General features: G+C 29.6%; 2 protein-coding genes across 2 annotated transcripts in view; one reads left to right on the top strand and one right to left on the bottom strand.

The window, feature by feature from the left end:
• LOC122508725 (sodium-dependent dopamine transporter-like) overlaps nt 1–26,775 on the top strand; it is a 346,409-nt gene that overhangs the window by 204,521 nt on the left and 115,113 nt on the right. Inside the window, exon 5 of the mRNA XM_043622242.1 lies at nt 24,885–25,013. Coding sequence (XP_043478177.1) covers nt 24,885–25,013 — 129 coding nt within the window. The remainder of the gene's footprint in view (nt 1–24,884; nt 25,014–26,775) is intronic.
• Nucleotides 1–26,775, bottom strand: part of LOC122508724 — a 68,077-nt gene that overhangs the window by 3,321 nt on the left and 37,981 nt on the right. The gene's annotated exons all lie outside the window — the stretch shown is intronic.

Raw genomic sequence — 26,775 nt, 5'->3', positions numbered from 1 at the left:
CTGGCATTAACTCCCCAATGGGTGCGACTTTTATAGACCCCCGGGGTAGTTAAAATTTAACTCTCTTTTTTTACAGTGTAACTACACATGCCGCCGTATTTTTTTATCCGCCGTACGTTCGAGGCGCAGGACATATGATCGAATAGACATTTGATCAAAAAGTCATTTGATCGAATGTCTTTTCGATCAAATGTCTTTTCGATCAAATGTCTATTTGATCGAATGTCTTTTCGATCAAATGTCTATTCGAACAAATGACTTTTTGATCAAATGTCTATTCGATCAAATGACTTTTCGATCAAATGTCTATTCGATCAAATGACTTTTTCATCAAATGTTTATTCGATCAAATGTCTATTCGATCAAATGTCTTTTCGATCAAATGTCTATGCGATCAAATGTCTATTTGATCAAATTGACTTTTCGAACAAATGTCTTTTCGATCAAATGCTGTTCGATCAAATGTCCATTCGATCAATTGTCTTTTGGGAAGAATTTATGTGCCTCGTACGTTCCACAACCTCGCCAGGTTATCTGAATAAAAAATTCTTAATAAATTATTAAACAGGGATAAATGTAGAGGCCTTATCGTTTTGCTTTTTTAAGAAAAAAATTTTTTAATACTTTTTTTGACCGATAATGTAAAAAAACGTGGTAAAAATGAGTTTTCTCTTCAAATAGCCGCCATTTTGCTGAAAAACGTTTTTCAAAGGAAGAAAAAGGATACGGGCCCCTAAATTTATCATAGCTTAATAATTTATAAAAAAATTTTGATTCAGATAACCTGGAGAGGCTATGGCGCAATAAATATAGGGCGCAGTGTCTTTTATAAGTTATAGGGGGTAAGAGTTTCAGCATGATAAAAAAACACTGTTTTTGTGAATTTTTTTAGAAATACACTGAAAAAAATATCTGGTTGAAGTTACCAGAGTCATCTGGTTAAAAATTTTCTTTTTAACCCATTCAGTCCCAGTGGTCGATATATCGACAACCTTTTAAGGCACCGATTTTTTTAACATAACTTAAAGGAAAACTTTAAATAATTGCATATTTTTTATTTTTATGTTTCTACAAATATGGTTTAGTAGTTTTTTAACAAATTAATCTATATTATTTATGTTTTTGTTATTAACAAACTTATACATGGCAACGCATTATTTCAGGTTAAACTTAACTGTAATAAAATTAAATCAGTAACATATATACTTTAAATTATAATTGTTTTCAAAATTCTCAGGGTTTGCTGAATATTAATCTAAAATCAGATATGGGCATATCTCTAGAACTTTTAATCTTTATGTTTCCGTTTATTATTATATTTTAAAAATTATAAAAATAATTTTGCAGTACCATAATTTGATAAATTATTGTGCTCTTTAAATATACCATGTGTATAATAATCATTTTAATTAGGTAGGGAACGACAAAAGTAAGAAAAAGTGTCGAAATCGACAGTTTCTCGTGTGTGACATTGACTGTTTTTTTCAGTTTATATGGTATAACTTTTTTAACGAGTCATTATATATTTTGTAACTTATAGTAGATGTAGTGGGGAGTATAAGGAACCAAAAAATCATTGAGACAATGAAAGATTCCTTCATTATTTATTGAAATATTTTAGTTTTAAGAGACAGGGCGGCGCGCAGTGAACCTTCGTTTGTGTGCAGTCCCAAGTGATATTTTTTCACTGGCTCAACAGAACATGCTTTATTTCACAGGAAATCTTACTAATAAATTATATAATTTTATAAATAAATTATCTAATTTTACAGATAAATTATATAATTTATTTAAGAAACTATTAACGTATTTAATCATTTGTAATTCTTATCCATTTTAGCAGAAAGCTAAAATTTTTTTTTTGAAACGAAAAACATACATTAATATTATATAAGTTTATTTGTTTTGAACCACTGGTTCATACAAAAAGGTTTCGATAAGTCTTATTTACTATTAACAGTTTGCTCTTAATTTAATCTATTTTGTTTTTACACAAAGCTTTTATAAAAAAATTTATCGATTTAATTTTTTCCACATTTTGGAAGTTTAGAAGGTCGATACAAAAATCCTTAACTATTGTGATATCTTCACTGGAACACAGATATTGCTTTCTAATATTTTTATACAATTCACACTCTATTAAAATATGAAATAATTCTCTCCCTTTCAAAATTGATTCTCCGCAACAATAATTGTTGTTTAATTTCAAAATATTCTTTTTATAAATTATTCTTAAATTGTGATTATTAATTAAACGAATCTGAGCAAATATTTTAATAAATGTTAGCGGTATTTTTAATCTTAAATAATTTTGCATTCCATCTCTCAAAACGAGATGTGGAAGTAGTTGAAGAGATTTCGAATTTGAAAGGGAGTTAACATCTTCAGCTCGCAAAAAGTTTTCGTAACTATTCTGGATAACAGCCTTGAGGCACCGATTTCCAGCCTAATCGCGTAGTTTGGAGTATTTTTAGGGAGTAACAAGAGTTTCTTATAAAAGGTCATTTGCGTTTTTTCAATTTCATTAAGGGAGCGTAAGCCCCAAACATGTATGGCATAAAAAATGTACTACTAACCAGGCTATTAAAAAGTTTAGGAATTGGATACCAGTTATTTAGTTCCATTCGATTTAAAAATGCCAAAGTCGAGCTAGTGGCTAGGGCAGCAGACGAGATTGCATTTTTTAACGCTTCATCTGGTGACGCGGTCTGTGTTTGAGGAATTCTTGAATATGTATATTTTTTAACTATTACGATCTTTTTCTCTCCATATTTAAAATTAATTTTGTTTTTAGATTCACGTCCTAGCTTTTTATAAATAATAATTTTGGTTTTTTTTCGTTAACATCTAAAAAGTTTTTTAAGCAATATTTATGAAGGGCCTTTAACAATTGTTTTAGTGCGGTAGGGGAGTCTGCAAATAATACAATGTCGTCTGCATAAGCCAATAAAATGATCTCATTACAATGTCCTATAGATACTCCTCTTATTTCTTTTGTTTTTAAAAATTCTTCTAAATCGGTCAAAAAAAGTGAGAAGAGGATAGGGCTGCTCACTTCTCCTTGTAGAACACTTTTTGGTTACTTTTACTGGTTTCGAAGTTTCCCAGTTATTTTGGACTGACACAGTAGCTTTTGAGTAAAAATCAATTAGAATTTTAGTTAACTTATAACCCAGTCCCAATTTATACAATTTTTTCCAAAGAAGGTTATGCTACACAGACGGGAAAGCATTACTAAAGTCTACGAATAAAGCATACAATTTGCCGCCCTTCGAGTTTAGTCGGTTTTGTACCATCGCATTTAAAACAAATAAATTGTCGATACAGCTTCTACTTTTTCTGAATCCAGATTGAAATTCTGGAAGCAGCTTTTCGTTTTCAGCCCATCAAACAATTCTACTTGTTATCACTTAAGTAAATATTTTCGTTATGCAATTAACAAGTGCTATATGGCGATAATTACAAGGGTCGTTTACATCACCTTTTTTATATAACATTCTAAAATTTATTTTAGACCAAGTTTTCGGAATTTTTTCATCGTTTAGAATTTGATTAAAAAGGAGAGTCATATAATTGATCCAATTCTCGGGTAGATTTTTTAAAAACTCGAAAGAGATTTCATCTGGACCAGGAGATTTATTATTTTTACTATTTCTCAAGGCAAGAATGATTTCGTCTCTAGTAGTAATTGTTTCTAGCATAGCGTTAGAGTCTTTACTCGATATTCTATCTATTATGTTTTGTTCAGTGTGTGACTCATTTTGCTCGAAAAAGATACTAAAATATTTATGCCAAGAGTCTAAGTTAATATCATTTTTTTTATTACATTTATACCTGAAACCATTAATTATTCCCCAAAAAGTCTTGGAGTCTTTACAAAGCATTAATTGGTCGAGAATTACATTCTTATGAGTCTCCTTTTTAAGCTTTTGTTTATTGTAGTATAGCTTTTTCGTATTATCATATTCTATAATCGTTTGGTTATTGGCGAAATTTTCTTTTTTACATTTATTTAACAATTTTTTTAAGGTTTTTTTTAATAGGACGCATTTGTGATCATACCATGGTTTCGACAATCCGGATTTATTATTTAATTTAGAAGTCATTCCTATTAATTTTGCTTTTGATGTTATTAAGTTTATTAATTCTTCTGATAAAAAATTAATATTTTGATGATTAGTAGGCGCGATACAAGAAATAGAATTCATTTCATTAAAATATTTATCGGCCAGATCATTTCTCCATTTTACTTTATTTAACGGTTGAAACAGTTTTTCTTCTTTTTCTAAAGTAATACAAATAGGGAAATGATCAGAAGCAGTTATCAATTGAGAGACCACGAAGTCTATGATTTCATACATTGGTAGCAAGTTTACCCAAACTAAATCATTCGTAGATTTTTTAATATTTAACATGTACGTAAATTTACTAATGTAGTCTCCCGCCGATCTACCGTTTAAAACTATACAGCCATTCTCTTCCATACACCCCACCAACTCTCTTCCTTTTTTATTTTTTTTGTCTAAATTAGATCTAGAAGGGGTGAAATTTACATTTTGGATAAACATTTCCTCGGGTAACTGGTTTAAATCTCCAATTCTAACATTAAAGTCTCCTCCCAAAATCAGTGGCAAGTTCGGATATTTATTATTAATTAAAGTAATTATTTCGCTAAGTTCTTCATAAACAATATCAAAATTTAAATCTAGTTTTAAGTATGTGACTCCAAAAACAAATTTAGAGTCAACTGAGATAATTTCAACAAATATATATTGTTATGTAATCTTAATTATGTTATACTTATATTTACGTATATTCAGCGCAATAAGTAAACCGCCACTCGCTCTTCCTCGTTCCGCAGTTCGTACCGCTGGACTGGTGATCAAATCAAACTTGTAGGGTGGGCAGTGCTGTGGGGGGGGATGTTATCCAAGTTTCTGTGACACAAACTATATCACTAATATTGAGGGACGGTACGATGTCCATCCAATTGGTCCAACCCTTTACGTTCCAAAATAGAATTTTTGTATTAGCAATGCTGCAATTCATGTCTATTATTATTTTGCGATTTTGAAATAATAGAGATTTAAAATTTGCATTACTAAACGAAATTAGAATTGGTCGTGACCCTTCTTGTATTCCTAGTCTCCTGACATCGACGATGCTATCAGCTGGTATATTCAAATTTGCCTTGTGTAAAATGTCCAAAACAGTGTTACAAAGTTTGTTGTTTTCTTTCTCCGTGTCCGAGACTTTGTATATTACCACATTCTTACTTTTTTCTTTATTCAGAATATAATTCAATTTTCTTTCGTAGTTATCCAATCTTTCAGTTAGCACTTTATTTTCTTCTGATAGAGTATCGTATTTTCTTTTACAAATCTTCAAATCTGTTTTTAATATTTTATTGTCTCTTTTTATGTCTTGTATATTTGAGTCCATTTCATCTAACTTATTGTTTGTTTCACTTGCTCTTGAATAGACATCAAGAGGTTTTTGAAGCAATCTTTGTTGTTTAGATCTTCAGAACTCATGTTCACTAATGCACTTTAGAAACACTTCAACAAGACATGCCCTTCACAATTATTATTAACACAGATTATTCACAGATTTGATTTATTAAAATGTGTATACTTCAAAAGTAAAGGTTTTGAAAGTTTGGGATTAAAAGAGCGATACGTAAACACGTCCGAACACTTCGAATGCTCAATCGAGACTCAATACATTAATATTTGTAATATACATTATTGCACGCTTGTAAGCATATTTTATAATAATTCAATTCGAATTTAAAATTTTTTAAATTTTATCTACTTTTAAAATATCTTAAATCATGTCAGACATTGTAAAATATTTATTAATATTTTTCATTATATTAAAATACGTTTATATTTAACATATTTAATTTTTAAATGTAATAACAGTTACAACATGTTAAAAATTCAAAATTTTAAAGTTTAACATTTATAAAATAACACAGTTGTAAGTAAAAAAATAACAATTAACAATTTAATTTCCCGTGTGGAAATTGAATCTGGGCGCTAGTCGTGCTATGTCCGGGGAGCCCCATTACACTAGCCCCTGACCAGAAACCTAACTCTACGGGCTATTTCCACACGGGTATGTACTATTCTTTTGTTTTTGTTTATTAAAAGTATCATCAAACAGTTTTTCTTAATACGATCGAGCTTTGTCACTTACATACGTTATTAGTTTCTTAAATAATAAATTATATAATTTATTAGTAAGATATCCTGTGAAATAAAGCATGTTCTGTTGAACCAGTGAAAAAATATCACTTGAGACTAAACATAGACGAAGGTTCACTGCGCGCCGCCCTGTCTCTTAAAACTAAAATATTTCAATAAATAATGAAGGAATCTTTCTGTAATTATACAGAAAACTTCCTCAAATAGTAATAAACAAATGTCTCACTGGAAGTTTGCTTAACTCTTAACTTCCCCACAGACTTTTTGTCGGCAAAGATAAGGGAACGTCATTATCGATGGACCTCTATTAATAATTAAAAATTAATAAACATTTAATTTTTTTAATTTTTAATTATGTTGTTGCTTTCTATGGACCCAAATGCGTTTGAATATAAAATTGCAAGCAATTTAAGTAATATTTACAGAAGATACAGCGAGTTATGTTTAAAAATTGAATCCATTTTGAAAATTTAAATTTTTACGTTTTTGGTCATTATTTTCTAAAATATTTATTTTAGAAAAAAATCCAAAAGAAAAAAAAGATGCGCCTTTTAATTTCCTATCAGAAACTGTTTTTAAAAAATCAAAATTTCCAAATTCCAATTTTTCCACAATTTCTACCGTTTGACTGTCTTTATAGCGTGTGGCGGAGCATACGTCCTCTTATTGTGCCTAACAATTCAATTAAATTTAGATTTGTAAATTTTTATTTACTACTTCGATTACTTTACTAATGATTGATATCAGGGCTATTGAAAATGGCTCTAAGAAAATAAATTTTACTAAATTATAAGGAAAAATATTACTTAACCCCTTGGCAGTCGATTACGTGTATACACGTCATGGTGCAGGTGGGCTCAAACTGTCGATGACGTGTATAGACGCAAGCAGATTTTTGGCTAAAAAACACACAGATTTGTCCACAAATTTATACTCGGGGTTTTTCGGGGTCGCTGATTACGAATCCGTTTTCAGATTTTAAATATTCAAAATGGCGGACGACATTTTCAAAAATTCATCGGATTCACTTGAAACTTGTTACTCAGGGGTTTTCGGGGTCGCTGATAACAAATCTGATATCAGATTTTGAGAATTCAAAATGGCGGATCCAATATGGCGGACGACATTTTCTGAAATTCATCGGATTCACTTGAAACTTTTTACTCGGGGGTTTTCAGGGTCGCTAATTACGAATCCGAATTCAGATTTAAAAAATTCAAAATGGCGGATCTAATATAGCGGACGACATTTTTACAAACTCGTCCGATTCATTTAAAACTTGTTTCTCGGCGGTTTTTGGGGTCGCTGATTACGAATCTAGCATAAGATTTTCAAAATACAATGTGGAGTTTCGAATATGGCTTGCGCCATTTTAAAAAATTTATCAAATGAATCTGATAAATTTTAGAAAATTTCATTCGCCATATTGGATCCGCTATTTTGAATTTTCAAAATCTGAAATCGGATTCGTAAATCAGCGACCGCGAAAACCCCCAAGTAAAAAGTTTTAAGTGAATCTGATGAATTTTAGAAAATTTCGTCCGCTATATTGGATCCGCCATTTTGAATTTTTAAAATCTGAAATCGGTTTCGTAATCAGCGACTTCAAATACAATAGTATGCTCGTTTGGGCAAAATTTAGTTTTCTAAAAAATTGTCGACATTTTGAGCCCACTTATGAGATTTTGGTCTTAACTGCGAAGGGGTTAAAGCACTAAACCGTCAAATACTAATTACATTCAATATTCTAATTTTTAAGCATCTTACAGTGATGTATAACGATCGCTAATTGTATAATAATAAAATTTTAGATAGTTTGAAATGTATACTGTAAGGCAAATAATTTTATTTTGTTCAATTCTATTATTGACTTTTGGCCACGAAATAGGGTCTCCTGGCCCACTGTAGTATTCATTAAAGTAATGATAGTAATCGCTTCTACTCAATTTTTAATACATTACATAGTTTTCGTAATCATTACAAAAAGTGGTCACATATCCGAACTTTAATATAGACTATTGTAATCATCAAGAAAGAATTTCTCTCCGTGTAGGGTTCACAGTGGGACAGGTGACCCTATTTCGTAAGCAAAAGTCTAAATGTACTAAAAATTGTTTAGAAATTGTTACTCGGGGTCTGCGGGGTCGATGATTACAAATCAGACGTCAGATTTTCAAGATTCAAAATGGCAGATCTAATATGGCAGAGAATTTTTAAAAAAATTAACAGATCCCCTTCAAAGTTTGATTTTACCACGTCCACGCTCGATGAATCTGGATTCGGTAAATCTGACATTTTGAATTTTGAAAAATTGACGACGCATTCGTAGTCATCGACCACAAAATCACTTAAACATCGAGTTCAAAGGGAATCCGTTGAAATTTTTTTAATTTGTTCTCCATATTGGTTTTGACCTTTTGAATTTTGTAAATCTGGCGTCGAATAAGAATTTCACGCCAGATTTATAAAATTCTTTTCTAAAATTTAGTACAAAATTTACAAAATCAGCAACCGTTAAAACCGCCAAGAAACGAATTTTAATTACACTTCTTTGAATTTTTTAAAAATTTGTTCGTCATATTGGATCCGCCATTTTTAATTTTGAAAATCTAACATCTGATTTGTAATCAGTGACTCCGATAATCCCCGAGTAACGAGTTTGAAGCGATTTTTAGTACATTTAGCCACGAAATAGGGTCTTCTGAACAACTATGCATTACTTCTCTTATATTTTTTATTTAAAATACAAAATGGACAAAAATGGCGAAGTAAATCTAATACTACATTAAATTTAGATGAGATTTCATGTTTAGCTTATGGAATATAATACGGAAGTTAGGAGAAGTATCAAATAATATCAGATGAATTTCGAAAAATGGAAAATTTAACAAATCAAATGTGCTTTATTTTTTATTACATAAACTATATTTTTAATTTTGTTTACTTTCCTTTAAAATTCTACATCTTATAATAAAGAAATACAGGTTATTCTCCCTATTATATAAAACATTTCGCCGCCGCCGCCGCCGCAGAGTCAGGATTTCTAAGGGCCCCTTATAGTATATTTAAGATAACCCCAGGTAAAAAAATAGGTCAATTTTGACTTTTTTAACCTACAGGTCTAATTCTAAGGGCCCACTATATTTAAATATATAGGTCAGTTTTGACCTAATTTTTAACCTACAGGTCAAATACTAAAGGCACCCTATAGTATGTTTAACTCTAGGTAAAAATATACACTACCGGTCAAAATTGAGAGACCACCCATTTTCAGGCGAATGAAAAACGTTTTAAAACATAAAATTTATTGAAAATAAAATTTTTTTCTGTTACTATTATTATTAATTAATAATAAATTAATTAATTAATTATGTTTGCTTTCTGACCTATGATCTGGGACCTAAGTTTGAGGTTATGTTCAATTCTTGAAACAGCGGCGACAGCGATATATTTTTGTAATATAGGGATATATATAGGTCAGGAAGCAAACATAACCCCCTGCGCGCGCCAACCCCCTGTTTTTACTCGTTACAATATTGTTTTTAACAATTAAATGATTAATTTTAATGGAATTTTTTAAAAACAGATGTCAGTTTATAACAACTTTATTGATTGAAACTTAATATTAAGATTACGCCAATTCTTTATATTATAAAGCATAGAATTCGAATAACAATAATAATAGTAATATTAATATTAATTATTATTATTATTAATAATATTATAATTAATAATTATTATTTAAGGGGTTAAACCACTCTAGAGCGTCAAAAAGAGGTTCTAATTTCAACATTTTTTTAAAGAAAAGTTTAAAAGTAATGAAAAATATGTTTACATATCTCTATCAGGTACACTTTAAAGAGAAAAAAATATACTTTATAAATTTTTTTTGTTTAAAAATAGCAGATGTACATGCACGTGATGGAAACCCTTTGTAAAAAGAATTCATTCGCGGCCGGAAAGGTTTTTGGTACAATTTTCATCCTAGAACAGAAAACAAATTTTTTTCTGTTTTTACATCTCAAAAGCTAGAGAAAGACGTAGGGGATTTTTTTTAAATCGATTTTTGCAAAAATGGTGAACATTTTATGGAAAAACTGAATTTTTGACTGAAAAAAATAGGCACTAAATTGTTTACAACTAAAGAAATATGCAACATAAAAAAATCCCCTACGTCTTTCTCTAGCTATTGAGATGTAAGAATAGAAAAAAATTTGTTTTCTGTTCTAGGTTGAAAATTGTACCAAAAACCTTTCCGGCCGCGAAGGATTTCTTTTTACAAAGGGTTTCCATCACGTACATGTACATCTGCAGTTTTTAAACAAAAAAAAATTTATAAAGTATATTATGTTCTCTTTAAAGTGTACCTGATAGAGATATGTAAACATATTTCTCATTACTTTTAAACTTTTCTTTTAAAAAAATGTTGAAATTAGAACCTCTTTTTGACGCTCTAGAGTGGTTTAACCCCTTAATAATAATAACAATAATTTATTTAGATATTTTAAAAAAATCGTCATTTTCAATGTTTTACAAAAATTTAAATAACTTCTAAAATAATGAGCGCTTTTTAATGATCTTCGGATTATTTTAAAGGTCATTTGCTACACTATAAGAATTACTTATAGGCATTAATGTATAATTTGTTTTTTAAAATTTGCAGGCCGTCAAACTTAGACCAAAAAATTTGAAACAATTTTTCGGTACAAAAAACTATTCTAAAAAATATATAAAACATTATATGGTGTAGATTTTTCAAGAAAATTTAATAAAAAAAATACGTTTGAATTTTAAAAATTATTTTTTTGTTATTAAGATTGTTTTAAAGTTTTTGAATTTTTTTGGTTCAAGTTTGACGGACTGAATTTTCTGAGAAAAAGATTACACGTTAATGCCTATAAGAAATTCTAATAATGTAGCAAAAGACCTTTAAAATAAGCCTAAAATCATAAAAAAGCTTTCATTATTTTAGAAGTTATTCAAATTTTTGTAAAACATTTACGGAGAAAAATAAATGGTAATAATTATATTATTTTCGATGAAAAATTACTACTTTCAAGTAGTAATTTTGAAACTGCTCAATAAATAGTAACTTTTCCTTCGTTTTCAAACGATTTTTACTTTTTTAAAAAAGTATAAATTACGTCAAGGAATCTAAATTTTATTAAAAGCCGAGTAATATTTAAAATATCCCGAGCAATTAATACTCTGAGCGAAGCAACTTTTATTACGAATCAGAGAAATTATTACTATTCCGTAAAGATTTTTACTCGGAAAAGTAGTAATCCGTACCCACACATGACGCGCCTCACACCGACGGGTGAAACTAATGCCGGCGCGCCTGCGTGTCTGTCCACGTCGTGACGAAAAAAATGCTGGTGTAGAGAGCTACATATATTGTCTCGTTTTATTTTAATAAATTAAAATAAAATAATCAGTGCGTTCAAAAAATATTTTTTCAAGTAATAAACACTCTACATGTGTATTCATAAGCTTCACTCTTTTATCATATTCGTACTTACAATTAACAACTTAACATATCGGAAAATCTTAACATCTAAACAGATTCGAACCCTACCTAACTTATATCTAACGCAACCTAAAATCGCACGCATTTACACTAAGCCTCTCGGCTACGCAATGGCTATGGAAAAAAATTTCGGTTACTTGCATATATCCCTTTCCCATATGAGACATTCTCTGAAAAAAAGCCACTTAAAAAAAAAGTGCTCAGTTTTTATTGGCAATAATATATCTTTTAGTACATTTAAAAACTCAGAGAAAAAACATGATTTTAAGTCCGTGCAATGCGGGGTTGCTACACTGTCAAGGGTCAAACTTTTAACCAAAATAATTTTCGAACCTCTATAACTTTAAAACAAATGAATGGATTTTAAAACGCCCAGAGAGTTTTTTCTGCAGAATTATCTAAACTTTAAAACTATGTATCACAAAATTTTTTTAAATTTATATTTCATAGAAAAAATTTTTAAAAAAAAATTTTTTAATTTTTAACCCTTTATTCCCCCTTTGATTTTTTTCAAAATTACCTCAAAATATTCCTGTTTTTATTACCTTTTTATCCCACCAAAAAAAATTTTGGGACAGTAATATTTGTATGAGTTACAAATTAAAAACTAGCTCAGCGTACGCTCTCAATTCGAGAAAATGCTCTCGCGTATAAAATTCGAGTATCTAAAAATGCCACAAGGTGGCACTGATGAATGCTTTCTTACAATCGAGTTTATTTACGCATATTATAAGTATCGCGACTTTTTGTACCTGTAACATTTTCTACTATTAATGAATGGTAACATTTCTCGCCGTAAGTACATTTATAATTTTATTTTTTCTTTTCTATTAATTGTCTTAGCTTTCTGAAAAATGCCTTTTGTTAAATGTTTTATTCCATTTTAATTTAAAGACCATAAAAATAAAAATGTACGAAAAATCAATAACTACACAATTATTGGAGTACCTCAAAATTTGTATTTGTGCGACAAATGTTGCAAACAGGTTTCGACAGAAGGTCTACTTCTTTAGGAAATTTGAAAAAATCAGCAGAAGCATTACTTTCATTACTAGACTTATTGACCGTATCATACATGTAATCTGAATCAGATTCGTTTTCAGAGTCAAATTTATTATCATCCTTAAATTCGTTTTCGACTTGCAATTCACTCAAATTTCCTGAAGAAGTAGAATGTTCAGGTGCAACAGTTAAAATCTCAGGCCAACCTTCTGTCGAAACCTGTTTGCAACATTTGTCGCACAAATACAAATTTTGAGGTACTCCAATAATTTTGTAGTTATTGATTTTTCGTACATTTTCATTTTTATGGTCTTTAAATTAAAATGGAATAAAACATTTAACAAAAGGCATTTTTCATAAAGCTAAGACAATTAATAGAAAAGAAAAAATAAAATTATAAATGTACTTACGGCGAGAAATGTTACCATTCATTAATAGTAGAAAATGTTACAGGTACAAAAAGTCGCGATACTTATAATATGCGTAAATAAACTTGATTGTAAGAAAGCATTCATCAGTGCCACCTTGTGGCATTTTTAGATACTCGAATTTTATACGCGAGAGCATTTTCTCGAATTGAGAGCGTACGCTGAGCTAGTTTTTAATTTGTAACTCATACAAATATTACTGTCCCAACATTTTTTTTGGTGGGATAAAAAGGTAATAACAAAAGGAATATTTTTAGGTAATTTTGAAAAAAATCAAAGGAGGCATAAAGGGTTAAAAATTTAAAAAAAATTTTTTTTAATTTTTTCTACGAAATATAAATTTAAAAAAATTTTGTGATACATAGTTTTAAAGTTTAGGTAATTCTGCAGAAAAAACTTTCTAGGCGTTTTAAAATCCATTCATTCGTTTTAAAGTTATAGCGGATCAAAAATTATTTTGGTTAAAAGTTTGACCCCTGACAGTATGGCAACCCCGCATTGGACGGATCTAAAATCATGTTTTTTCTCTTAGTTTTTAGATGTACTAAAAGACATATTATTGCCAAAAAAAGCTAAGCACTTTTTTTTAAGTGGCTTTTTTTCAGAGAATGTCTCATATAGCACGTAACATTACAGTAATATTACCCGGTAAAATTACTGTAATATTATGGTCATATTAAAATGTCCGCCTGATTGTAGTATTACCCACCAATATTATAGTAACATTACGGTAATATTATGCGGTAATATTTCTGTAACATTACTGTAACATTACATATACTTAAGGAGGTTCTCCGGATGCTACTTTTGAAAAAATCGATTTTCTTCCAATTTTATTTAAATTTTGAGGAAATGTTTCTTCGAGTGCGCTCTAAAAGTGGTAGAAATTTCAGAACCCTTTGCCATGTCAAAAAACGAGATATCGTAGTTGGCATTTTTCGTTTTCAAAATAATCGCATGTAGAAGCTGAAGTTTAAACTTGAATATTTTAAAATTTAGCATGGCAAAGGGTTCTGAAATTTCTACCACATTTAGAGCGCACTCGAAGAAACATTTCCTCAAAATTTAAATAAAATTGTAAGAAAATCGATTTTTGCTTCCTCATAGAGGAAGGATTGTATTAGCAAAATTTTTTATTGTGATTTTTTGACATATTTACAAACTTTTTTTCATTATACCTAATCTTTTAGTACTTTATGCACGAATGGGCGTTGCCCGTATAAATGTTATAAATAAATATATAAAAATTTTTATGTAATTTTATCTCAGAAGTCCAAAAAACGGATTTTAAAAAATTGTCCCGATGTGTGTGTGTGTACTAACATTACATTTGCCTCAATATCTCAGAACGAAAAAGAGCTGAAGGCCTTAAGTTTTTTTAAATTGTAGGTCTCCCCGGGGGACATAAAATGAGAGTATTTTCAGACCGATTCATAAAGTTTAACTATATTTTTTTTGCATTTTTCATTTTGTAAAAAAACGTTTTTTGGCCATATCTTTTGAGCCTTCATTGAACATTTTTCGTCTATATTAGCCAGAGATATTAAAAAAAATTGGCTTTGACATTTCGAATTTTTTTAAAATGACCTTTTTCAAAATGATTCGTAATCAGCGACGTCAAGAATTTCCGAGTACCGAGTTTCAGTTCAATTAAACGACTTTTTATTTTTTATGTCCGCCATATTGGATCTGCCATTTTGAATTTTTTTAAACTAATCTCGGATTCGTAATCAGCGACCCCAGAAACCCCCGAGTACGGAGTTTCAGTCGAATTGAACGACTTTTTATTTTTTATGTCCGCCATATTGGATCCGACATTTTGAAATTTTTTAAAATGAACTCAGATTCGTAGTCAGCGACCCGACAAACCCCCCGAACCGAGTATCGTCAAATTTAAATGAATAAATAAATTTATTGCATCTAAGGGTTAATATATAGTCCTGTTTACTGTGGCTGTTTTCGGCATTCACCCAGGGTTAACCCCGAGTTAACAATTATCCAATCATCAACAACATTCTGTTGGATCTAACCAATCACCGTTAACCCGGGGCGAGTGCCAAAAACGGCCTGTGATAGCGGCATATTCATCAAGCTTGTAAATAGAGCAAATACTTTCAAAAAAATTTGGAAAAATTGAAGGTTTTACCTCTTATCATGTACTAAAAGAACCTAAAATTAGAGAATTTTAAATAAGTTTGTATAAGCTAGAAATAGTTATTTTCGTATCAAGGGCGCAAAATAGGTGATTGCGACGATGGCGAAATGAAGGGACCGAGGGGACACAATTTCGCTCCCTCGGCTTCGCCTCGGGCGCGAAATTGTGTCCCCTCGGTCCCTTCATTTCGCCAGAGTCGTAATCACCTTTGCGCTTATGATGCTAACATAATTTTTTGTCCTAACTGCATGGAAAGTATGTCATTGAGGGCACGAACGATTAAACGCTCATATTAGATAAAAATTAAACTCTATATAAATGTTAACTCTTTAAAGTCTATAATGATACAAGTTTTAATATAGAAATAAGAAAACAATGTATTCTGGAAATATAGTAATTGACAATTTTTATAACCGAAATGTGAACAAAATCAAATGTGTCATAATTTTTTTTAGAGAAAATCGAAAAAAAATTGCACATTTTTCTAGACAAAATAAAACAAGTTGAAAATGTTTGCATTTTTATAGTCAACATAAAAAGAAACTCAAAAATATCACATTTTAATAAAGAAAATCGAATAATTAACATGCGGGCGCAAAATACTCTTCCGCCTGCTCGAAGGTAGGGGAAGCGGGCGCAAAATATTTTGCGCCCGCTCGGAGGTTGGTGAGCGGGCGCAAAGTATTTTGCGCCCGTTTCCCCTACCCCTGGGTGGTAATGAGTTACTTTGTGCCCGCTGTAAGTGCCCGAAATGACATACTTTTCGTGCAGGCAGGACAAAAAAACTTTTTTTGATTTCTAGGAAAAATTATATGTATTTTCCATTTAAAATTTCGGTCGACTAGAGGCACGTGTTAATATTGTTCGATTTGCTTCAAACTTTCAGTAAAATTTTTTTATTATAGATTGATTAATTTTTTGGGGTGAGACCGAAGATTTGGAAACATCGCCCAAATAAGAACCACCCTAATATATATGTAAATTGTTGTTTAAAAATAATTAAATAATATAAATTTATATTATTTATATTATTTTTAATTTCAAAAAAGATAAATTTTAGAGTATCCACATTGGGATCACGTCACACGGCGCCTTTCTATCTAAATACTACAAAGTCTTTTTCCGGCTCTACTATACCCATTTTTTATGCATGTTATCAAATTAATAACGTATTTAATACCATGAAACCAAATTTGGATCTGTTAGTTAGCGCAACGCACAAAAACTCGTAGCGCAAACTTCAAAAATTTTTTTCTCAAAAACATTAAAAATCACTTCTTTAAAAATTTAACCACTTAGATATTATTAGGAAGGTTCAAATTTTGAGAAAATAAGTTTTCTAAAAAATTCTATGATGTCCTTTGCTTTTTTTAACAATAAAGAATTATTGTTTAAACAAATTATTGAAAAATTAATTTTTCTTAACTTTTTTTTTAATATTATAAACTACATACTATAAGGTGCCTTTAGTGTTTGATCTGTAGGTTAAAAAAATAGGTCAAAATTATATGTAAATATACTATAGTGGGCCCTTAGAATTAGACCTGTAGGTTAAAAAAATAGGTCAAAATTATATGTGAATATACTATACTATAAACTATTTTGGGTACCTTTTTGTACATATGCTTTTTAGGCTAATTTGGGGTCGCTGAAAATGACACGTAAAATTTTTTCAAAGAAGCGTTTTTGAAATATTGGCAAAAAACATTTTCCGGTTTATTTCTCATTTTTTGCAAGTAATATTGAATATGATGAGTAGAACGGGGGCGGTTGTTGTTGCCTACAATTTAACTACCTACAAGGGAACTGCACATAATGAAAGTGTTGTAATAATTTTTTAACAATTTAATAAATATTTGGTTCAATTTCTTTTAAATAAAATCAGAATAAATAAATAAATATACAGTAGTTTTTAAAACCAATGTGGATAATTAATTATTAATAAAAAATTAACTAAAAATACAAATAAAATACGTAATCGTCAAATTATAGAATTAACAAATTAATAAAATATAATCCGTCAAATAATTTATTCTGAATTTGGTAAAAATGAATATAAATACAACGAAAATTTCTTTTAACAATATTTGATTTTGATTTAATTAATTCACTATAAACAGTTTTCTGAGTATACAAAAATGACCTTTAGATCTCAAAATATATAGAGACGTCTCTTGTAATTTAGAATTCTTTTATCTTATTAGCGTTAATTTAAAATTTATATTTATTATTTGGTGTGCACGTAAAACATTAAACAAACATACAAATATTGCTTTCGTTTATAATAAAAGAAAATATGGAGTAAAAGACATTCACAAAATATAAAAAAATGTATAAAAAATAATTATAAAAATTATCCAATTGTTCCTTTCGCCGTTTACAAAGTTGGAGCTTTTAATTCCTTTCCTTTACTTAAAGAAAATTATGATTATCCTTATGATCTATGTTAGGTTTAAATTCGATTGTTTGAATTTATTATTAAAAAAGAAAGTTTATAAATTAAATCGAATTTAGACTTAACTGTATCGAAAAGAGATTTTCAATAAATTTTTTTTTTAATAAAAGAAAACTCAGTATTTATATCTTTAGAAATAAAACTTTAGATTCTTTAAAGTAATAATTATTATTATTATTATTAGAAAAAAATAAAGGATCCCCCCTTTAAGTGCACTATTACTTCAGTACCTCCGATTAGACGGTACTTTGTGATAGAAAAATAATGAAATTAAAAAAGGTTGACATCTCTCGTGGAGAATAACAAGACACCATATTATGCGTGCAGAAAAATTAATGTTATTTTATTTAACTCATAAAATTAGCAAATAAATGTAAAGATTAACAATAGTAAATACATAATATTCGTTAGAAAATTTCTTAAACGTAAAGAAAATCAATAAAATTAAATTACCAATAGCAATTTTTTATACTTTTAATAACAATAGTTAACTGAAGATGATAAATCCTATTTTCACGTAAATAGGTAATATTGAAAGTCCCAATAAATTTAGTCATAAAATAATTTTATGTATCAATATAGTGTAAAAATGTAATAGTGTAGATGTAAAAAAAATATATGTTTTTTTATATTAATCTACTCACCAAAAATATATAGTAGTTATATTTTCTTCAAGGACAAAATGTCTCTTGTTACCCCTCAGGTATTATACACCTGTATTAGTTTCCTTGTATAAGAAATGCTTTTTATAATCTCACTTTTTCCAACGTTTAAATTCCTTGTTTTCTTTTTTAAAATATTAATTACTTCATATATTCTACTTTCAATTAATTATTTAATTAAAGAATAAATATTCAAACTTAATTTTAATATCCAAAAATCGGGGTCACCGATTTTGAACTTGTAATTAAATCTAAATATTCTGAATAGACAAAATTTTAGAAATATTCTTCAAATCAAGGAACGGAGGCTTGATATTTGACAATATTGTTTTCAAATTCTTTATTTTTAAACACTTTGAATTTTTTTATATTTCACTTCATTAACGTAAATGTTTACAATTATATATCTTTCTCTTCTTCTACAAATTATATTTCGTTTTCTTTATATTTTATCTTTTATATATATTTTCACTTTATATTATTATTTTTAACAATGCATTTAATTCACGCGAATAATTAAAAATCAATCAAAGTCACTTCAATATTCAAATCAAACGAAATAAAAAATTCTACCCTTATTTTCAGGGGACAAAATACAAGCCTCCGCTTCTTGCGGGAAAAATACAATAAAAAATATATCAAACGGCCCGCCAACTTTATTGTTACCAAGGAAGCTTTTTGCAAGCTTGCAAATTCCTTAGAAAGTGGCGTGATAGAGTTCGATGTTCTCTATTGGATTTTGCTCGTGTGTATGTGTATTCTCCTTTATTAGTATTTTGCAGGTACTTTAGAGAGACTTTGTGTAGGTGACTGTTTTTTGTAAAATTGGCAAATTCCCGAGACGATTGGTATACTCCTTAAAATGATTTCTATTCATATTCTTAATCAAAATAATAATTTAGTCATTTTTAATACTGAAGAAGAATTTTTGAAATAACTATTTTGTTTTTATGGATTTAGTGATAATTTAGTATTAATAAATTTGATGAGTGAGAAGAGAAGAGAATATTTGATGAGTGGATTATATGTTAGTTTTCGAATATTAAAAGTTGCTAATGTAATATGGGAGAAGAGAAAAAAAACTTTTCTGTTCACGCTCCCTGGTCGTGCGTGTTGAAGTACGCTGCTTTCTAATACCAGTCAGGTAGCTGTGAAATGCTAAGAGTCACTCACTGACACTTGACTTGTATTAGTGCGTGCGTACACTTGAGAAGCAGAAGAGTGACAAAAGTAGGGTCAATTGCATAAATTAAAAAAAAATCCCCCACATTGGATACGATATTCTAAATTTTTAAAATATGACTTCATATTCATAATCGACGACCCCAAAAACCCTTAACATAAAGTTTTATTGAAATTCATTAATTATTTTACTTTTATGTCCGCCATATTGGATCCACTATTTTGAATTATTAAAATCTGACTTCACATTCGTAATCAGCTACTCCAAAAACAGTGAATGTCATGCTTGACTATTTTAAATTTTTTGAGAATTATGAATTTTGGCCAAAAATAAATGTTCCTGGCCCACTGTGCATAGAAATGTTTGGAAATTTATTTCTTAATAAATTGTATGTGAAAAAAACGTGTACTGAAAAACGCATAAAATAGACGAGAAACCTTTATGGCTGTTCATCCCAAGTAAAACCAGATGTGCGAACCTTTCAGAACAAGAAAATATTTTTATGGTTTTTGCTTAGAAATAAAAATATTTTACTGTACATAAAATAATTTTTCTAAAAATATATTTTTACTTAACATTTAATATTATTAATATAATATTTATTATATTATGATAAACATAATAATATTAACATTATTGAATTAAGGGGTAACACTACCCTAGAGTCAGAAAAAGAGACCTATATCTTTGATGATTTGTTTTGAGAAAATGGAAACTAGAATAGGATTTCTTTTTGGAGGGTTTATTAAATACATATTGAAGAGTAGAAAAAAAATTTTATTAAAAATTTTATAACAAAATGGCGGCGGTAAATTTCATAGTAAAAATCGACTATTTTTTTTACGGCCGGAAAGGTTTCTTGAACAGTTTAAGTCCTAAAACACAAAACAAAGAAATTTTATAATCTATATAATATAAACTTGAAAAGTACATAGGATTTTTTTAATTGGATGTAAACTTTAATTTTTATAAACAATTTACTTTTTATTTTTTGTCGAAAAATTGATTATTTTACTAAAAAAGAGCACCATTTCTACAAAAATTGATATAAAAAAAAACTCCTATGTACTTTTCAAGTTTATATTATATAGATTATAAAATTTCTTTGTTTTCTGTTCCAGGACTTAAACTTTTCAAGAAACCTTTCCGGCCGTTTTGGTAAAGAAAAAAATAGTCGATTTTTCCTATGCAATTTACCGCCGCCATTTTGTTATAAAATTTTTAATAAAAAATTTTTTTCTACTCTTCAATATGTATTTAATAAACCCTCCAAAAAGAAATCCTATTCTAGTTTCCATTTTCTCAAAACAAATCATCAAAGATATAGGTTTCTCTTTCTGACTCTAGGGTAGTGTTACCCCTTAATATTAAATATTATTATAAACATAATATAATCTATTTATAATCTACTAGAAACGTCTAGATTTTAATCTAACTATGTTTGTATATATATAAAATTAACTCAAATTTAACATTCAACAAAAAGTTCCTAATTATTAATTTAAACGTAAAGCGCAGACGTAAGTTTCTAGTGACGAATTTAAAATGTTGAGCTTAAAAGTGCATAAATATCGTATGCTAGACTCTTGTAGACTTTAAGTAGAATTTGTAGGATCTAAAAAGTATTTGTAAGAACTTACTATGCTCTATTAGATCTTAAACTAATTTTAAATTTCGACTCGGAACCCTTCGCTATCCCTCTCACTGCTGTCCTTGTTGCCTCAGTGTAGATGACTTCGAATCTCTTGAAAGAGTTTACTATGTATTGTGTTGGATTGTAGGTAGCCCATGTCTAGTTTATACATCACAATATACACGTTAATTGATGGTAGTATATCTGGAAAGTTTCTCAATCCCCTGGCATTCCAGAATACGATCCTTGTCTGACTTTTAGACTGCTATGACACCTCTGACTCATTCTTGTTGTTGTTTTGGTTCGCCTTGTGGAAATAATCGTTGATCGTTCCATTATTATTTAAACCCGCGAGACTATTTATTTTCTTGCTATTTCCAGATTTCTTAGCTTCTTTTGTTCTGGCTCTTTTATTATTGGAATTAGGAGTGGATTCAGGATTAAATTGATCACTCTTATTGATCACAATTTGATGTTCCTTTTCACTTACAGCAGATTCTTTAGTGAGTGAATGTAACTACTCCGGAATCGTGTTTACCTCGTAATATTTGTCGTCCATTATCAAGTATCTGCCTTTGATGGTTGTCTAGAGTTATCAAAATAGGTCTCGAACCAGCAACTCTTCCTAGTCTTCTTGCAGTCAATATATCTTTTTCATCCAAGATTACTTTTGCATTCTCGAAAATTTCTCTTACTGTTTTAAGTAAATTGTCGTTTTCAACACACGTATCCTTAACTTTAAATAGAACAATATTTCTAGCCCTCTCTCTATTCAGGAGGGATTCAATTTTTGACTCGATTCAATTCGTTCTCAACGCACGTATCCTTAACTTTAAATAAAACAATATTTCTAGCCCTCTCTCAAGAAGGCTAGAGACAGGAGGTGAAACTTCGGTAGTGGGGATGAGTCAAGAACCTTTCTTTAACCAGGCGTTTTTCGTTTCGAAAAGTCGCCGGCGCGGTGCTTCTGCACTTCACTTACACATTCAAATTCTTGTATACCATATGTTTTACATATGTGTATGATATGATTTTAATTTGAGGTTTACTTTAAAGTGCAATCAGTGCAATCGAGACACAATTGACAATGTGTGTCATAACGGATATATAGAAATAATGTGAGTGATTATTAAATTAAGTTTTATTCAAATAGTTAAAAATTCCGAAAACGTGCTGTGTGACAAGTTGTAACAAGAAGAAAGATAAACACAACACTATGACTATTACTTTTTGTTAACTTTTAATACACTTCATGCTACAGTTTACACATTTTTTTGTTTTTAAAACGTTTTTTTAATAACTATAAGATGTTTGAAAATATAAACACTTATATTTCATATTGTATTTGTATAGAATATATTTTCCCGTGTTTACGTGTGTTAGATTGCGCAGAAGTCCGTCTGGTCTACTGCGGCGAAAACTTTTTTTGAAAGTAAACGCCTGACCATACATCAGCTGAGCGACTCAGCATTGCCATACCCCCACTACCGAAGTTTTACCTCCTGTCTCTAGTCTTCTTGCCCTCTCTCTATTCAGGAGGGATTCAATTTTTGACTCTCGGTTGATAACTTTATCCTCCAAAAATGTATTTCTTGTCTCCAGATCGGGGACTTTTTTATCCATGTGAAAAGTCTTTTTTGTGCTGGCAGCATTTTCATTCGACAACACTTTTATTTCACTTTCAACTATATCCAATTTTCCACTGAGTTAATTTTTGAAATCGATTAATAATAATTTTAAATCATCATTGGTAGTAATTTTCACGGATCACAAATGAATACACAGTTTTAGAAAGATAGTATTTCTCACTACACAAAAGCTATTACTATGAATGTAAATACAGACTTTTACTTATCGAAGCGAAATAACAACACGTTTGTTAAGCTCGACAGTTCATACGCAACTCGCAAATCAAAATATCCTCAAATAACGCTCTAATGAAATCAATCAATTTTTAAAAGTATTGTCCACGTATTAGATATGCGATTTTAAATTTTAAAAACTTAGTATCAGATTCATGATCACTGACCTTAAATTTTGCTCTGAAAAAATCTTAGTTCAGGCTGTGTCGGCAAAGTGCTTTAATTGTCATATAACTCGCTAAAAGCAGCTACTTATTACGGTTCGAGTCCTCACAATGCACTGTGCATTTTGACACGCAGCTTATTTTTTAGAGCAGAATTTATTTAAATTGATAATTATTTATCTACAACCATATCGATATAATTATCATAAGAACACCCAACTCTAAAACAAAGAGTTTAAATGACATATTATAATATTTTTCACTAAGGGCTGATAAAGTCGAATTCTTCATTAGTAATAAAGAAGAAGATTTTTAATGAGTTCCTTCTTAAATTACACTATTTCAGATAATATATTTGTTATTTAAACCTTTAGATTTTAATAAAACAATAACTCAGGCACACAAAAAAATTAGTTACCCAAATCACAGATTTATATATTGCTGCGTTTTTGGGATAACTGAAACTGAATATGACCATAATTTGTTTAATTGTCCGTTTTCCAGCTACCACCTCCTTAAACCTCCTCACTGTAGTAAGAGGATTAGCATTTCAGTTTTCAAAAAAAGTCGAGTGAGTTGTCTATTCATGTTTTTTTGGGTCGCTAAAACCGAGAAACACTACCAAAAATAAATTCGTCCCAAGAACATAGGAATAAACACTGTATTCGACTCTTCGTGAAAATTGAATTTACAACCCCCTACCGGGGGTGATAAGGAGGTGAAGAAGAGGACGAATTTGTTTTAAGTGATCTTTTTCGGTTTTAGCTACCCAAAAAACATAGGCCCAAAAATACAGGAATAGACACCTTACCTCACTACCCTGAGGAGGTGTAAGGAGGCAGCGGAAAAATGGACAATTAAATAATTTTTTATAGTCATATTTGCTTTCAACGACACCAAAAACGTAGAAATACAGAGGTTTGTCCTCTAAGCCAAAAAAAAGTTCTTTTTTATCCCACATGCACAAAAATGGCGCTTTTAGATAGCTGACGACAGGGAGTAAAGTCACTCATTTGTTCGACCATATGAAAATTGCGTCCATTTTCTCCCATGTGCAAACATAACCGCTGATCCCATGCGTTATTTTTGCCCAAGGGAGAAAACGGCCGCCATTTTCATATAAGTCGAACAAGTGACTAACTTTTATTCCCTGTCGTCTGCTATCTGAAATCGCAGTTTACGGTGATTTTTGTGACACGAGTGGAGGTCGAGGGCGCCGTAGGTGTCCCTCGACCTCCACTCGTGTCACAAAAATCACCGTAAACAAATGGCTGCCTTTATACCCTTGTTGCTTAATATACTATTGTAACAGTTATATACTAGTACCTAATTTAAAGAAAGCTAGTTTATTTAGTAGTAGTAGTAGTTGTGATTGTAGTACTCTAACTTCGCAAATTTTCAAAAATTTAAGAAACCCTCGACCATCATTAATATTTTTAAAAAACTATGAACCTTCTTTCTAACAGATTGTACTTCTTTGAAAATATAATTTATTAATGATTTCTCACTCCATGTGTAAAAAGAATAAATAAATACTAGAACTATTGAAAATAATTTCCTAAATAGACTAAAGCAAATAGTTATATTTTCTTATTTTACAGTTTGGAGGGTCTGAAGCAATTATCACTGCCCTTAGTGATGAATTTCCAGTAATTGGGAATAATCGAGAGATTTTTGTTGCTTGTCTTTTTACTCTTTATTTTGTCGTCGGCCTCACTTCCTGTTCTCAGGTAAGAATTTGCACCTAACTGTAATTAATTAATATTAACAAAAAAAATTCTAGTCTTATAGTAACTAGCGCCGTTGTCATTGTTAAATTACACTTATTTTTATATATTTTTTTACAATTGATTTTAATTAATTTACTAAGCTAAGGGGTTACATGGGTCAAAACGACCTGAAAACGAATGTTTTTTTAATAATTTTTTTTTTCATAAAATAAATAAATTTTTATATTTGAACACTTTGGTATCTGAAAGTACACTATTAAATGAGAAAGATATTAAATTTTTGATAAAAAATATTAAAAATCAGGCCCGTAGCAACAGCTCTTAGGGCCCCTTTAAAAAAAAATTGCTTTTTCGGTGGTCAATATATCTTTTGACTGCTTCATCTAAAATCAAAATACAAAAAATTTTCTGTTAGTGGGTGAATATATCTCGTGATTGGACGAAGGGTTTTCAAAGAAATTTAAATTTGGATGTTTGACAGTGTCTTTTTTCAAAAGTTAAAATTTTTAGAACCATTAAGACCATGTAAAATCGGTTCTAATCAACAAAAAAAATATTCCTTTGTTCAATCACGAGCTATACTCATCTACTAACAGAAAATATTTGGTTTTTTGATGTTCAATGAACCGGTCAGAAGATATCGTGACCACCGCTTTTTTGGAAGGGTTCTCAAAGATCCTGTAGGTACGGCCCTGATTTTAAATATTTTTTAACGAAATTTTTACAAGTTACTCTTTTAATAGTGTACTTTAAGATATAAAAACACTCAAATAAAAAATTTATTTATTTTATGAAAAAAAAAATAATTAAACAATCATAAATTGTCTGGACGTTTTGACCCATGTAACCCCTTAATTAATTCTTTTTTTAAAATTTTTCTGACTTTTTTATTTTTTTAATTCAATTAGTGTGAATAACGTATAGTATAATAAAAGAATACGCATGACTGTTACAAAGAAATTTATATACAACACGGTATATTTCGACTAACTTCAACCCAAAAGTGCTAGCAATAGTACATTATAGGTGTACCGGCTCCATGAGTAGACCACTTTTCTGATTTTTATGAAACCAAAGGTAAATATTTGAATACATGTTTTAATAACAGTTATGGTAAATGTGCACATTGACCAGGCTGTTTGGTAAAAGTGAATAATCCCGTATTCAATGAAAAAATTATTTACATTTACCAAGCAAATTGGTAAATGTGCACAGTATCCATCATAGGTCGGTAAATGTGAATATGTTGTTTTGTATCGATATTAATTGATATGAATCAAACGTATACACAGAAATGAAAAAGTAAAAAATAAACGAATTTTCGATTTATAATTTTAGGTATTTATTTGCTTTAATATTAAAAACAAAAAAATATTTGAAATTTGTACGGATAATCGAAAATCTGGATAATAGGGGTCAGTTTGCTTTATATTTTCATTTTTTTAAACATTCAGACTACCTTCCTTACTTTTGACTCTTAATTGATTTCTAACTTTTACCAAACCGAATTGGTAAATGTGTACATTTACCGGTAAAAGTGGACAGAACTAAACAGTATATTAACTATACTCACATTTACCAACCTACAAATTTCTACTTTGATAAATGTGCACATTTACCAATTATATACATTTACCGTAAGATATACACTTATTTTTAATAGCCACATGAAAAAATTGTATTCGAATAAATCGTAAAAGTTTCAGTTTCTTGTCATTTATCATCACAGAAAAATTATTTGCAATTATTCTATAATATTAAA

The sequence above is a fragment of the Leptopilina heterotoma genome, unplaced genomic scaffold, assembly GCF_015476425.1.
Source record: "Leptopilina heterotoma isolate Lh14 unplaced genomic scaffold, ASM1547642v1 Lhet_550, whole genome shotgun sequence".
NCBI classification, from domain to species: domain Eukaryota; kingdom Metazoa; phylum Arthropoda; class Insecta; order Hymenoptera; family Figitidae; genus Leptopilina; species Leptopilina heterotoma.
This window is presented reverse-complemented; position numbering and strand designations above follow the sequence as displayed.